Source organism: Pygoscelis adeliae, unplaced genomic scaffold (genome assembly GCF_000699105.1).
Source record: "Pygoscelis adeliae isolate BGI_AS28 unplaced genomic scaffold, ASM69910v1 Scaffold175, whole genome shotgun sequence".
NCBI classification, from domain to species: domain Eukaryota; kingdom Metazoa; phylum Chordata; class Aves; order Sphenisciformes; family Spheniscidae; genus Pygoscelis; species Pygoscelis adeliae.
Genome location: NW_008824941.1, coordinates 515,574 through 530,998, shown reverse-complemented (window position 1 = coordinate 530,998; position 15,425 = coordinate 515,574). Strand labels below are relative to the sequence as shown.

Sequence of the window (15,425 nt, the reverse complement as noted above, 5' to 3'; positions counted from 1 at the left end):
GAAGCAAGACGGCAGACTGAATTATATAATTTAATAACCAGCATCTTGCAACTTCCTCAGCTAGATGACATGTTACCAATATCAGTTTCACACTATAGTAAAGGCTTTTTTAGTTATTAGTCCTAGACCACTGATTAAAATGTATATTCTTTTTCTCCATCAACTAGCTTATTTATCGTCTAAATCAGAAAAAAAAATAAAAAATGTTGAAAAGCATCAAGCCATTCTGCCCCCTTGCCTCCCATACAAAGTTTGGTATCCATAGACAGACTTTTGGACTTAAATGAACTTGAAATCAAGTCTGTAGTAGACATGGCCCAAGGAAAAGTGATACTTCAAACTTATTATAGGTAATGAAAGTTATTTTCAAGTGGACTTTGTTTGCATTATCGAATAGTTCTCCAGTTAAAACATAACAAAACACATTTGCTCCCATTTCTTCCTTAGAAAATAGTATAGTAACGTACCTTCAGCAGTTGGTATTTCTGCACTCAAAATTGACCTAGTGAAAAATTATCAAACAGAAAGAAGTTAGCTGGAAATGAGACATGAAAAATTAAATTCAAACTCCATCTGAAGTAGCAGGACCTCAAAAGTCTTAAGAGTGGGAAAACTTTATCTATTTTTCAAGTTTCAACAGTTTCCACTTTGACATCCTTTAATAAAGCAGAAAGGCAAGCAATTGCAGCCAAACTTAAATACAGTAAAGGAAAATGATTTCCAGTTCATCTTGCGTAAGATGAAAGTCTAAGATTTGCTGCCAGCTCTCTTAAATATGTAGCTTTGGTTGTTTACAAAAAAAGTAAATGATAAAGCAGAGTAGATGGAAAGGAAACTTGATATAAAACCAGACAAAAGCATTTATCATTAGACAGAACCAGACAGCTATAATGCTTTATGATGATTCATTGTTCACCATTTTACGTGGGGGGGATTTGCAACAAATTGGTTTTGTCATCAGTGTTTTGGTTTTATATTTTATAAGAAGCTATAACAAATACTTGATTGTTTTTAAAGAGAAACAATAACCTTGCAAAACGTTTATGCTAATAAATGAACAAAGTCTCTTCACAAGCTTGTTCATGTCTACCTGCACCAGAATGCTACACAGAGCTACATATGTGCCTACCTATCTGTCTCCTTTCGTTCTGCTGATGTTATAGGTTGAGTTTTAAATCTCTCAGAAGTCTTTCTATTTTCACCAGGAGAAAAATAGCGCCTCGGCCTTCGTGGCCCTCTTTCACGGTCACCATTGGCCGACAAAGTGCTACCTGCCGTTGACATCTCAAACCGAGATTCACTTTTAAACCACATGATAGAAAGCGCATAGAAAAGAAAATAGAAGAGAGAAGTAAAGCATAGATGTAAGCATCTCAACAATTCACTAGAGATCACTCTGCATGCTCCTCCGGTAACATGCACAGACGTACACATTCCAGCTACCCCACATCACAACTTGCACTAGCAAGCAGAAGCACAGAAGCGGGATTCAAACCATCTCAGCCTCCAGTACACACTGGTGAGAGCTAAGCTGTGTGCTTTAAGTGCCGATCACAACTGCTGTTGAGTGTGTGTAATTTTTGCCAAGGACGTGCAAGTTTCACACGAAAATATGTCTGAAATGTCACCTACAGTTCTGTTTTCTTGTTGGCATTAGCAGTCTCCAGAAAGACATTACGGAGCTGGGCAACAGAGACTTTTGTGTCAACCATGCCAATCTCACCGTTTGGTGCATTTGCTTCCATGCTCTCCTTACTTTTAAAAGCTTCTAGCTTAGGAGCCACAGCATAGTCAGACATTGAGCGAGTCAGGACTTTATGCTTTGCTGTCGACGCTTTCCAAACAGGAGCTTTTGCCTTGGCAGGCTGTGATACAGACCCACTCTGTATGTACATAACAGCTTCACTCCTTTCTATGTTCTCAGGGGTCTTAAACTCTTGCTCAGGAGCCTGCCTCTTATTGCACTCCAGCTCTCTCTGAACTTCTGAGTTAACTTTCAGCTTGCTTGCGAAAGAGGAACTCCCCACAGGGGTATCCACTTCTCCTCCAAAGAGGCCTTCGTGATTCTTCCCTTGCTTGCGAATCTCAGATGGCAAAATTGGCCTTCTGCCTTTGGAAGCCTGTTCACCCTCCAAGGAATCTTCTTCAACAGGCTTTGCTCCATAACCAAGTGCCTCTTTCTTTTCACTCTCTGATGCAGTGGCTGCTGACGATTTTGTTAAGAGGCTAACATTGTCTGGTAGGAGGAGGCTGCCAACAGAGATGTTTGCTGGTTCTTCTGTTGCCATCAGCTGAGCTGTGTGAGCAATGCCAGCAGGCTGCATATAGCCATGTATTGGTTGGCGGACTGAACTGACAGGCCGATTTATAACCCTATCAAAGGCAGATGTTTCTGTCTGAAGAGGCATGTAGTGAGCTGGCACTGGATGGGATTTTCTCTGAGATACTGTGTCTGTGACAAGTTCAGGGCTTCCACGAGCACTCTCCTCTTTCACCAGTTTCTCTCTAACTTTTACTCTTTAAGAAAGAAAAAGGATTAAAGCTGTGAACAGCAATACCCATTCTGGGAAGGAACACAGACACCTGCTGTGGGTACAGACAGCAACATCGTATTAAAATAAAAAGCAATCGATACATAAAAGAAAGCAATCTTATGATGCCCCCCCCCCCCCCCCTTAGCAGTAACATTGCTCAAAAACATTCCAGTGATTCACAGGGCCTTGAACATGCATGACTCCTGAGAAGGTAACTGAGCAAGCTCTGAAAACGTACAGCATGTCCCCATGAGGTCACAACTGCGTTTGCCAAACAGCATGTACCCATAGTCTCCAACAAACAAGATGATCAATACTGCTTTTTATATTATCAAAGTGTTGGGTTCAGCCTGAAATTGCAAATTCCATTGGCAATCATGTATGTAGTGGGATTTTTGAAGATGTCTAAACACTGGGCAGCTTATGTCATATCAAGATGCTGTTGCATTGGGGAAAGGGATGAAAAAACATGTTGTTATCTCCACCTAGCCCTTCGGATGTTTTGCCAGAGACTTTTTTACTTGTGCTTTTGTGTATCATAGAAGACATCTAAAATGTTACATGTAGTGTAACCTGTTTCAGTAAGTGAGAAAAAATGTTGAAAGCGCAAGCCTTAAAGCCCAAAGTGAAACTATGGCATGGCTGTTGCTATTCAGAGGGCTTGCAGGGCAGAAAAGGATTAAAAAAAAACCCAAAAAACGAGACAGGCATTCTGTTTTAAAACATTTCATTACATTCTAACATGCAAACCTTACAGGAATGTTCTCCAAAGTTACCTTACTTCAGTGTATTTTCTAGAAACACCTCTAGACTTCTGTAACATCCATGCAAAACAGTCGTATTCTACCTTTAGACACTTAATGCAACTCCACTAACAGAAGGCAAGCACGTGCAGCCGGAGGCAGCCTTCGCTCTACAACTACAACTGCAGGTAAGCTCTCCAGCAGTTTTACAGCCACGCTGAGTGTTTGGACAGCTTACAGGGCGAACGTTTGTAAATATCGCATACACAGTATTAAAAATGAAAGCCCTGCACTTCCTCCCCTCCCAAATGGTTTTAACTGAAATGATTTTAATTCTGGGGAAGGAGAGAAACTCAGTTACAACAGGAGACTAGCTCTTTGTTTGAAAGTAAGCAATCCAGCTCCAAGTATATGCAATTCCAGGCTTGCTACCAACAGACATTTTGGAGTTTACATTATTTAAAAAAAGCAAGATTTAGAAAAAAAGGCAAATGAATATCTGAGAGAATAATTCAGGATATCCAAAGTTATCTGAAACACCAGCCTTTCTAATATTTTCGTGTTTCTTATCTCTGAGGATTGGTGCACTTATCAGGGAAACTTCTCAAAGTTACTTAAGCACAGAAAGTGTGTTCAGTCTGAAAAAGTGATTCTTTAAACTACATGTACCAAGCATTCTCCAGAACATCCACACTGATGTTAGTATTGGGTTATAAGAATTACTTTCATCAGGAACACGGAAAAGAGTCTTCCTGCAATGCTTCTCATGGTGGGCTAACTGTATGTGTTACCAAACTGGGAGAAAGCAGCTGCTTGTAGCTCTGATCAAGATCCTGCTTTACTTTTCAATATAAATTTTTTACTTCTCTTGTACCATGTCCTTTGGAATTAAAGGAATTAATTGTAGGGAATGCTAAGATGGATTGGTGTGTGGTATAAAAATCTGCTGGTTTGGAGAGTACAAAGTGGGATAAAATAAGAAGTTATAAAAATTAGTGGAAGCCAGAATGGTAGTAGCTGTGGAAGAAGGTAGAGGCATTTGTACTTCTTCATCAAAATACTAATTGGTTGTAAGTAACAATAAAAGCAGATGCTTCAGAAAAGTTTCAACAGCTGTTTACCCGCAAGAAACAACACTTTCTAACGTGCTGCTGTTAAAGGAAAATTAAAGGTAAGTGTTAAATGAAGACAGAGTAAAGGGAAAGAAAGGGGAGGTTTGTAGTCTGATTGTTAGCCACACAGCTATGTTTTATGATACCTGGAGGGCCAGCTGATAAGTGAAGGTGTGTCCCCTTCCGAATCTTTCTGAAGAAACCATTCAGGTTTTGCTTTCCCTGCACTACTACAGAAAACAGAACTTCAGGTAATTTTTGAGATCTCAACACATGCTCCCATTGTTTCTCCCAATCTTCCCTCCCCACTGCTTTTTTTGTTTTCTAATTACTCAATTACAGAGGACTGTTCATGAAAATAAAAGCACAGCACATTAATCAAATCGAAAGTTGATAAACTGTGAAAAAAACTATCATATTAATTCCACAAATATCTAAAAGGTGTTCTGAATGTTAAATATTCTGCAAAGGTAACTTTACCAAGTGTACATTGCCCAGAATTTGAGAAGTGAAAGCAACTAGACAATCTTATTTTTGCCATGTGCCATTGCAGGTCAGTTAGAAGGGTTTGTGTAAGGACACCTGGAAAAGTTGCTAAAACCGTTACTTTAATTTATGGTTTAAAGTGGTAAAGACCGCTGGGTCCAAAACAAGGTAGTTATATGAATTTAATGAAGTTAGAAATTCAGATGGCTATATCATTCTTCCTAAGAAATTCTCAGGAGCAGCTGGAACCCCTCTCTCCTCTTGTAGCCCTGTGTCACAAAAGCTTCAGAAATGAAAACCCAGTTAGCTCAAGTAAAACGTACCGGGTCACTGGGTGACACCGGAAAGGAAAAACTTAAAAAACAAAGTAACCCCTAGTTTGATCTTGTCTTGACGTTATTCTGTTTCCATTTTGGAGCTGAAAGCATAAAAAGAAACAAGAACACTGCAAACTTAAAAGCCCTACAGGAAAAGGTGTCTGCAGGCTACCTACATGCAGTTTCTCAAATACTTTCCTAATGCCCACCTTCATCTACAGTCCCTCAGCAACAGTCGATCACATCAAATACTTTTAACCTTGCAAGCACAGACTGTCCGGCCACACTAACATTTACAAACAAACTCCCTGGAGGTGACAAGCGGCCAGGCTGCTTTCCATTACCTATAGCTACATCTGAAAGAACTCCTTGCATTGCAGTAGAGCTATTTGGGATGAAAATCCCAAATTAAGCTCCAGGTCATCTACTTCAATTTTTCTTAGCTGGTCTTCTAATAAAAATAGTTGAAAAAGGTCAAATCAATAACTGTTCTTAAGATAACTGCATTTACGGCAAGTAAGTTTAAATTTGAGAACTCACCTACAGTTGTCACCTTATCCAAACCAAGCTTGGAACAAAGTCAAACACCGACTATTAAAACACCTTTTGTTTTTCCAAATGTTTTTGAAGTCCTAAAGGAACTGACCAAATAGGAGGTAAAAACCTTTCACAGGAGCTGACCCAGTAGCTAGAATTGCTTTGAAGCAAACAAACTTCCTTCTTGTCTCTTAATGTGTACTTTGGCATATTTTTATAGTGGGCATGGCCCAAGCAGCAATTATTTGTACTTGATCATTCATCCTTTGAAGAGAGAAGTCAGAAGAACGCAAGCCACGTTTTGAATTTAGAGTTAATCAGCCACTTCAGCAGCCAAACGCAGACAATGTCAAACAATACCTTCTCAGCACTTTGTTGTCTTCTCAGTGATGGATAACAGGATTAATTATTAAATCGTCTTAGGACTGAAGGCACAAAGCTTTCATATGTATTCTGAAGCAAGCTGCATTTATTTTCTAATTTGAACTCAGCAAATTTAAATTTAACAAAAACAATTTTGCAACCTATATAACGTGGAACTGACTTCAAAACTGCAGCCACCTGGAAAGCTGGCGTTAGCCCTTATTTTGCTTGTGCAAATGGCCTCATAGGAGACTACCACACAGTAACTTTAAACAGACTGCATGGAAATAGGCAATGACTTCTTTACCCCTCAGAAACAGGGACAAGAGTTTCTGAGAGGTTATTCTTAAATCTCTGAATATCACACCAGTGAGTACGCACTGGCACTGGAAGTTGTCAGGGGTATTAAAATGAAGAACAGGCTCTTGGCAACTTGGCCTTTAAAATACCACCGACTGCCTACACGCGTATCCAAACAAGAGACCAAATCCCCAGTTTAAACTCTTGGCTGCTGTAAGAGCTACACCACATCTTGGAGGGTGCAGACGATTTCCTTCAAAAGATCAGACAGACAGTAATTGTGGGAAACCCTTTTTACACAAATACTGACCCAAGCCTCGTCCAGAAAGAATCTGAAATTAGTGATAATGCAGTCAGCAATTTGTATTAAGTTATGGCTTATTACTGCTGCTTTTGCCCCAGTCTCTCATTTGTTAGTATGGCACTACTGCAGAACAGAGAAGTAAAAATGACCACACCACAAATGGGATGGAGTTCAAACTCTGGAACTGTCCTAACATCAGAACCCACCTGAAAATGGATCTCACCGTTTCATTATCTGGAAACAGAGAACAACTAAGTCTCAAAAAAAGGAAGACCTTGCAGAAGGGGCCTGTCTCCAGTGCTTGCCAAACACAGCTGATCCCTTAGTGTTTCACACAGCATTAGATCTCATAGGGACATATAACTCTTAACAAATGAAAAAGTATGCCCCCATTAAAAACAGTTTCCTTAATTATTTCTCTTCTGCCTAACTTCTGCAGCACCTTTTATTACAAAAAAATAGTTAATGCCAGAAGTGGCAGCTTTAAAAAGACACAGCTGGAATTTGTGAATGATTTGATAATACCTTCAGCCTGCTCAGTCTGAACTTGTAACCGGTTTATAGAGCTGCATTAGAAAAAACACACTTGTCAGCTAAAAATGAGAGCGCTTTATAGGGAGACCTGATTTCTCCACCTTAAAGGCTAATCTATGACTGAGCGGATTCAGGTGTCTCTCTATAGCCAGCATGCTGTTTCACCAATGCTGTGTTCAGCACAGCTTCTCCTGAGTTGGAAGAGGTAACAACCTAGAAGGCATTTTGTTATTCAGCGTTTCACTGGTTTCCCCTCACAGAAACGGGGACGAGGATTGCTTTATGAGAGTAAAGAAAATAAAACCCCTTTTTACACTGCAGCAGACACATTCTTGGCTATAAAGTTTGATGGGCCATTCTCTTCGCTTTCCTAAGGCTGAAAACTTTGTCCCTTCCTTCACCTTCTAAAACAACCAACCTGCCAAAGGCCTATTGCTCCAATATCCCTTCCTATCAGTAATTGGATTAGTCAAGAGATTTATCTCAAACTGACCATTTGAAGATAAGGGATAATATTTTGTAGTATTTGAGTTGAGACTGCTTCAGAGACAAGCTTTTTGGAGCCTGGAATAACCTAGTCAGCTCAAGGAATTTCAATGCAACTCTGATCTCTGTTGTATGGATGACCCTGCGATGACTATTTTCCTTACTGTTGTAGCAGAATTGTAAGCGTAAAACGTAAACTAAATATAAGACGTACTTCCTAAGTATGTTGACTTACTTTCCCTCTGATGGCTTTTTTGAAATGACAATATTCCTTTAACATTTTGGCTTAATTGGGAGAGTCCAATGATAGCTCATATAGCCACATATCCATGCAAAAGAAGGTGAGCAGGATTAGAAGTCACCTGAATAATGAAAAGCTATGAAAAAAATATTAAGAGACTACTACTGGTGTGTCCAATGCAATAAAGTGAAACAAAAAAGAAGGCTAAGTACATTTGAGCAGTTTACAGGCACTGTAAATAGATGACTTAATCCACCAGGTGGTTAACCTTTGACGTGGAAGATTGCTTCCTCATTCAAACTTTAAGGTATGCTTATACGAGTTAATAAGAAAGGCCACAACAAGTAAGAATTAAGTTTTGTGATTTTGATGGGAAGGATAAAGAAGTCCAGTAAAGGTAGCTTGTTTCTGAACCTACTGCAAAAAATGCCAAAAACTGAACGGTTCAGTTTATGCCCGTTCGTTTCAGTTTTTTAGAAACAGTCAGCACTACTCAGCATGATGCAGATGTGTTTACAATTAAGTTCTCATTACAATTTAGATCATTTTTAGCTGCAACATTTTAATGTAAGTTTTTACAGTTATTATTTTCCATTTATCCACCTACCTAGAAATAAGAATCACACTTAGAGAAAATCATACTTTTAAAAAACTCTTAGTCATGCGTTGTTTTCAGTCATCGTAACATTTTGACAGTCTGTTTTTGCACTACAGTGTGAAACTACAATGTGAAATTAGTGAAAATTTTTTTTTTTCCTTCTGGGAGACTCTGGTTACCCTATTACTGGATTAAATTTGTCAAATCTGAAGTAATTCAGCATACCATGAGGGAGGCTACATTTTCCAAATTCAGCATGGAATTTTAACTCTCCCCTCTGCCCCTTCACACACATACCCCGATATTATCTGAAAGATTAACTATCACAGTTCAAAAGGGTTTTTACACTTTCACAGCAGGGAAACAAATCAACTATTATTTCAACAGACCCAAGACACTTTTCAGCTTTAAACTGAGACCTGTTTTATTTTGGCAGAAGCCATCATGACACTATTCAAATCTGCACTGAGAAACAACTTGCCTTTACTTGGAAGCCCCAACCCAAACAATTACAGGCTATAGAGGAAAAAAGTTAAAGTCTTGCTCTAACAGGTTATGGGGAAAAAAAAAAAGCAGATTTAGAACCATAACTGCTTCAATTTCTAGTTTGTGTAAATATCTTAAACATCAGTTATTCCACCCACCCCCCCCAAAGGGCCTAATTTTAGCATAAATTCTATAAATATAAAGTGAAACCAAGGACATATCTAATCCTAGAAATAGATACCCACTTCCTTGTATCAGAAACACACTGTGATTCAATAAACCCAACCAATCCAGCCTGAGACATCCAAAACCACTAAATATATTCTTCAAGAGTAATAAATACATTCCCACAAATACTGTAGACACTGCTGCAGAAGATGATTAAAATAAAGGAATCTACTGTATAAACAAACAAATAAAAATCATGCTTACCTTTGTCTGATGTTACTGTGCAAGGGCTGGTCATTCTGCAAATGGATTGGTGAGGCTGCCCGCTTTGGTGAAGAAAGGGACTCTCTGGGGGTTTGCTTTGGTGATATTGGCACTTCGTTATAGGAGGAAGATTCTCGTCCAGAAAGTGAAAGGGAGACAGAACTATCCAAGGTTGCTGAAGGGTCAGAAGCCTGTCTAATGGCACTGTCATCATCTGCTTTTCTGTCACTCTTTTCATTTGAGAGGTGGTCTTTATCTGGAACACCATCTTTTTCATGGCTGGAGTACTCTTTGGATTCAGAAATCATACTCTTTGACTCCTTCATCTCAGTCCTGGACAAATACAGGGAGCCACAGTCCTTGTTTTCATCATCTTGCCTTTCACTTTTCACTCCCTTTCTTTCCATGCTGTCGGGATCTTTCCTTGCCCGTGTATATCTGGATGAGTAGTCAGAATCCAAATCAGAATCAAGAGATAATCCATATTTTTCTGCCAGCTGGCGCCGCCTCTCTGCCTTGTACCTAGCTATTCTTTCTGCTTTTGACTCTAGTTCCTGGACATCCATGTTTCCTGTACTATACAAAGGCTCTGTATTACCTCCTGTGATTTCTGCTCGGTATCTGGATGATCTGGGTTGTTTTTCTACAGAAGAATCTGAAGTTTCCTCCTCTTCATTTGATCTTCCTGTCAAAAGTACAACATATACGAGTAAGTTCATCCCAAAACTCCGAGTACCCTACCCACTATTCACATCGAGTGAACCAAAAGCTTCCCATTTTCTTACAAATCAAAGCGTACTAGTGACTGCACAGACACATTACATTTTTGCACTTACGTCTCCAAAAGCACATACAAATGATTAAGAAACGTGTATTAGTTATAATTCCTTAAGAGTCTCATACCAAATTACTGTTGTTTTAAAAAAATATTGATAATCAACCTTTTTCAAATAAGACAACTGGAGAATTAAAAGGCAAGTTAAAAAAAGCCCTGACCACAGCTCTTCTATAAAACTCTTCTCCATGTACTGCATAAATGATAGGGTAGTAAACATGAAGTAATTCAGTAACGCAAGATGGACTGATACCTACTACTTACCTAAATGGGGACTGTATGGATCAGTTGCACGCATATATCTTGGCGTATCTTCCTCTAGTAAACGGTGTGTGACTGATCCTGGACAGTTTTGTAGAAGCATAGGTTGTGTATCATTTTCAATTCCCTCTAAGCGTCTAGCTATTCTCTCTTTTCTGAAACAGATGTGAAAAATGTGAAATCAGGCACCTTTGAAGATTTGTGGGGAGAGTTTCTAAGAGGAGGTAACAAAACAAGCTGTGTGTTTTGTTTTACAGGCCAAAGGCTTTTTTTTTTTTACCTTTTCATTTCCAAAAAATCTTGGTTGTTTGGTTCAAACAGTTTTCTTAATTCTGAAACTGAGACAACAAAAGATTATACAGTTTGTAAGCTACTAAGTTTCAGAAACTTGCTAAAATGCTTTAGAATAAGAAGGAACAGTCAAATAAAGTTAAGAGGTTTGAAATAGCTTTTGTTGGGGAACAAGCATTTTCCTCTTGTTTTCCTAGTTTACTAAGCTTGCATTATCAAAAGTGCATTAGGCACATAGGTGTAAACACCAAGGAGTCCTCCCCTCCAGGTACTTCCAGGCTAAGCTAGAATCTGCTATGCATCCTAGCAGTTTTCAAGATCTAGTATAAACTGGGCAAGTTGTATTTTGATTAGCTGAGGTCAAGCTTACGTGCTGTAGTAACCGCTTTCAAAACCAGGTAGTATGGAATTACTGCTTACCCTGTCTACACAAAGGTTGGGGACTGACTATGTTTAAAGAGAAACAGTGTATCCTATTCCTTACTTTCCTCCTCTCCCTTCTATTGAGCAAATCCCAAGAATCCCCCTGACTCATGGTTGGAGTGAAAATTACTGTGTACCCTCATGATACTCCTGCATGATTAATCACTTTCTCCTCTGCTAATTTTCCCTTGTAGTTTTAATTGGACATACTTTCCTTCTCTCGCCCTAAACTGTTTGGTGGTGTTATGTGCTAGTAGACAGCTGTCACCGTTCACAAAACAGTAGTGAACCAACAGGAGGCATGATAGATGAAGTAATCCCTATATATACACACATATGTGCACAGTTATCAGTGAAGTTTGCAAACCACACTGGAGCAGTGAGTACTACATAAACAAGTGTGGTGTGACTTCTTACCACCAGGAAGAGAAACCATCCAGGCTGTCAAAGGATGCAGTGGACTGGGGCGTGTGTGGGGTGTAACAAACCCCTACACACCTCCACCCCCACCCATATCATTGCCTTGGCAAAGATGTGGTGCTAAAAGCTGCGTGCGCCTATTCTGATGCAACACTCCTCTGGGGTTCTGATCCTGTTGACCCAGGAATAAAAAGTTAAAGCAAGCTAAAGTCTACAGCCTGCTAAATCAGCCCTAGGTTGCCATGAGAAACACCAGATGAGTCAGGAGTTTCTAGTAGACACTGTTCCACACCACTGCAGAAGTAAATCTATCCACTTTTTTCCCTACCACACTTCATTGCTCTAGATACTTAGAAGATGAACATTATTGAAACACCACCCTTTTAAAGGTCAGATGCACCTTCTCTCCCTTTCCTCTACTGCAAGAACTTACATGCATAGCTAAGTCAGGGTATCAGCTTAGCTGACACATATCCAGGAAGTTTGCTGTAGTCAATACCAGTGCTCATACCTCATAGATACAGATAGGTACTATTGACATCGGCTGTCATATCAACCTTACGTGCTGAAAAGGTTGGACTAGGACTCCAGGTAAAATGTCTTGGATCAGAAGAATGACTGTATTCTGATCATGACTACTCAGAGCAGCAAATGAATGAGGTATAAATATAGCATCTGAGGCTACAGATGAGTGCCTACTGAGAATGTGCAATTAACAGGGAAAAGAAATCAGCTGGGCCACTCTCCACAACAACTCCTTTAGTCTACATTTTTACAGAAAGCAGACTCAAGCCACCTGCTTCAATTTCTCGACAGGTTAGCTCAGATTGTAATCATGCCATGAAAAAAATCTAATATGTACACATTTGATGCAAGTAGCAGTGCAGAGTAGCTAAGTATGCAGCTACTTAACAGTGCTAACCCAAGGGACAACTCTTCCATGCCCAGTTTCAGCATCTGCAGCAAAGCAGGCTGAAGCCTACGCTGTTGACCAGGTTGACAGTGCAAGATAACCACTGAAAGTCAGCAAGCTCCAGGCACAGATCTCTGGAGATGGATGGGAACTGGACTAGGGCAATGCAAAATTTGCATCCTGAACCAACACCAAAGCAAAGATGAGCCCTTACATTGTGTTTTCACAGACTTTTCTCTCAACGCATGAGCAGCTCCTGCTGCTGCCCTGCCTACTCAAGCTGTGCTAGCAGTGGAACTGTATTAAACAGAGAACTTATCCATAAGAAACCAACCTTACATTCACACCAAAGGAAATGATTTCTCATAAATATTTTGCTCTCAGCTCTGCCAAACCTACTTCTGCTTAAGTTTGTTCCTCTGTCTATTAGTTTTTCTGTTCCATCTGTTGGCTATACATACATAAAATGGTCAAAACAAAACCCATAATTGTTCTGCCACTTCAGACAGGTCAAAGGCCTCCACAGCTCACAGTTAATAAAACCACATTCCATCCAAATCCTGATCATTTTTCTTCCCTAGTCACCGATTTATACAGTCCCTAAAACCATCATCAGAGACCAGGTCTTTTACACAGCTTTAGTAAAGCTCTAAAACATAGCTTCATATACTAAAGTCGTCTTCTCCCCCCCCCGCCCCCCCCCCAAAAAAAGGAAACTTGACTATAAGTTGTCCGCATACAAGAAATGTGGAACATCCAAAGAACTCCCAGCAGCATTAGTTCAACACCCTCTTGCTACGTGTTAGCTGAAGTTCCAGAGATTCTACTACCGCTTTACAGTCCTAAAAAGAGCACTGGCCTCATGAAGCATCTCTCCAACACCTTCCCAAACAAGATGGGACAAAAATAGCATGGGACTACTCTGTGCTGCCTTACACTTTTTCCACACTTGAGATTCCAGACAGTAATTTCAGCTAGGTTGGCCAACATCTGCAGAGCTCTTTTGTGAAAGCAGTTTCGGCAATATTCTTCTTCTGGGGAGGTGGGGAAAAGAAGCACAAAAAAGCAAAAAAAGAAGATAAAATACAGAAGTCTTCTACTCTAGTGATTTCTTTTTGCTGAATGAAATATTTAACTGCAAAACATGAAAGCCAGTTGGAGAAATTTCACTCCCAAAGACACTGGTTGGCCCTCGCAAGCTTAGGTGATCGGGTTTCTCTTTTTTAGTTTGCAATTTGAATATGTTGGTGCCAACTTCCCATCTGTTCATGGGATGTTTTTCCACATGACCATCAGAAATTACACCATTTCAAAGACACCCATGACAGCGTTAAAGAATAACAACACTTCTACCTAGAAGGTAGCACAAAGATCTGATTCAGTACACAAGAAAAGACTAAGAAGCTTAAAATAATTAATTTCACAGAAAAAGCTCCTTATCTAAGTTACTTCAGGCTAACACACTTTGTAAGCACTGTTGGTCAGTATAGTTAAGGGCAAGAGGCAGAACAGCCACAGTTCAGGAACAGCCCTGAACTTCAGGCTGTATTTTAGGATATTGAGCAGGATGCTATGGTAGGATACCCTCCAAGGTAGACTCTCAAGAGGCATCTTAATTTTGGTAACTGTAGACCTTCTGAGCAGAATTCACCTTATAATACCAGTATTTAGCAAAAGCAGTATTGTTCCATGTCTCGTCCCAGAATAAAAGACAAAAAGTACATTTGGAGTGCACCTTATAAAAATGTTTAAAAAAACTCCTTAAATTAAGGTGAATGATTTCTTATAGAATTCAGAAATCTTTCAGAAACATTTGTTACAGAATATAAATATGTTTTTGCTGAAAGCCCGCTTCGATAACAGCAGAGGGGATATAGGTGGATAAGGTTGCAGGCATGTGACAGTTTTATTTTTAAAATACAGAAGCTGTAAAAACTAAATCAAGCCTTCCAAAAGTCCCTAGTAGAGAGTGAGCACATATATTTGTGAAGCCTGAATATAGGTGGATCAAAAGTTTACCTGCCAGAGGCTTAATTTCTCAGAAATGGTAAATAACCATTGTAATGCAGGTATATACATTTTCATTTTGAGGAAAATTTAACACAATAGTGAAGCCTACCAGACTTGTTCCTACCTCCTCCTCTCCTCACCTGGAAAGATGATGGTCTACAAACCAGGCTGGAGAAGCATTTACATTTTGTTTATGCTAGCAGAGGCATACTAACATGTTCAATGCTTAACTGCAGGCAGCAACGTGTGAGACTTCAGCTAGACTCTTTGAACCTCAGTTCAGTCTGTTTCAGTTGAAAATTAAATATATTCCTCTGATTTTCCAACATGTGCAAATCTGGATCAAAGTTAGGCCCTAGATGGGACAAATAACCTGCATTTTCAGAAAGTGTTTGGCCTCAAATAGCCCCCTCAGTATGTAACCATCAGCTCCCACTGCTAACTTTTTCTTAAGTCTGGTGCACACCAAATCTGATGCCTTTGTTACGAGAATAATTTCTTAGGAAACAGAGATATCTTGGAATAGAAATTAGTTCACTGAGAAGCAACTTACAGAGAAGGTTTCTCAAGTGAAGGTTCTCACAATTAACTTGTTGGCCAGCATGACTGTAAGGCTAAGTATATGGAATAATGAGGGACTACGTATTCTTACTGACTAGTGCTCTCATGAAGACTGTGTTGTAAAAATGCATATCACTCTATTCCATCATTGTGTCAATGAAATCTCTTTCTGAACATCTGTAATGATTACATTATAAAAGCAAGCACATCACTTAACTATCACTTAAATGTTATGCTG

General features: G+C 39.5%; 1 protein-coding gene across 14 annotated transcripts in view; it reads right to left on the bottom strand.

The window, feature by feature from the left end:
* Positions 1-15,425, bottom strand: part of SVIL (supervillin) — a 112,220-nt gene that overhangs the window by 47,525 nt on the left and 49,270 nt on the right. For 10 of the 14 annotated variants that reach the window (XM_009325520.1, XM_009325510.1, XM_009325514.1 and 7 more), the window contains 7 exons: positions 10,850-10,907; positions 10,573-10,724; positions 9,474-10,158; positions 4,536-4,619; positions 1,633-2,517; positions 1,130-1,300; positions 468-502 (listed from right to left, as the gene is read on the bottom strand). In XM_009325520.1, the coding sequence (XP_009323795.1) occupies positions 468-502; positions 1,130-1,300; positions 1,633-2,517; positions 4,536-4,619; positions 9,474-10,158; positions 10,573-10,724; positions 10,850-10,857 (2,020 nt within the window). In that variant the 5' untranslated portion in view covers positions 10,858-10,907. The remainder of the gene's footprint in view (positions 1-467; positions 503-1,129; positions 1,301-1,632; positions 2,518-4,535; positions 4,620-9,473; positions 10,159-10,572; positions 10,725-10,849; positions 10,908-15,425) is intronic. The other 4 variants (XM_009325513.1, XM_009325524.1, XM_009325517.1 and 1 more) reach the window with 3 other exon arrangements.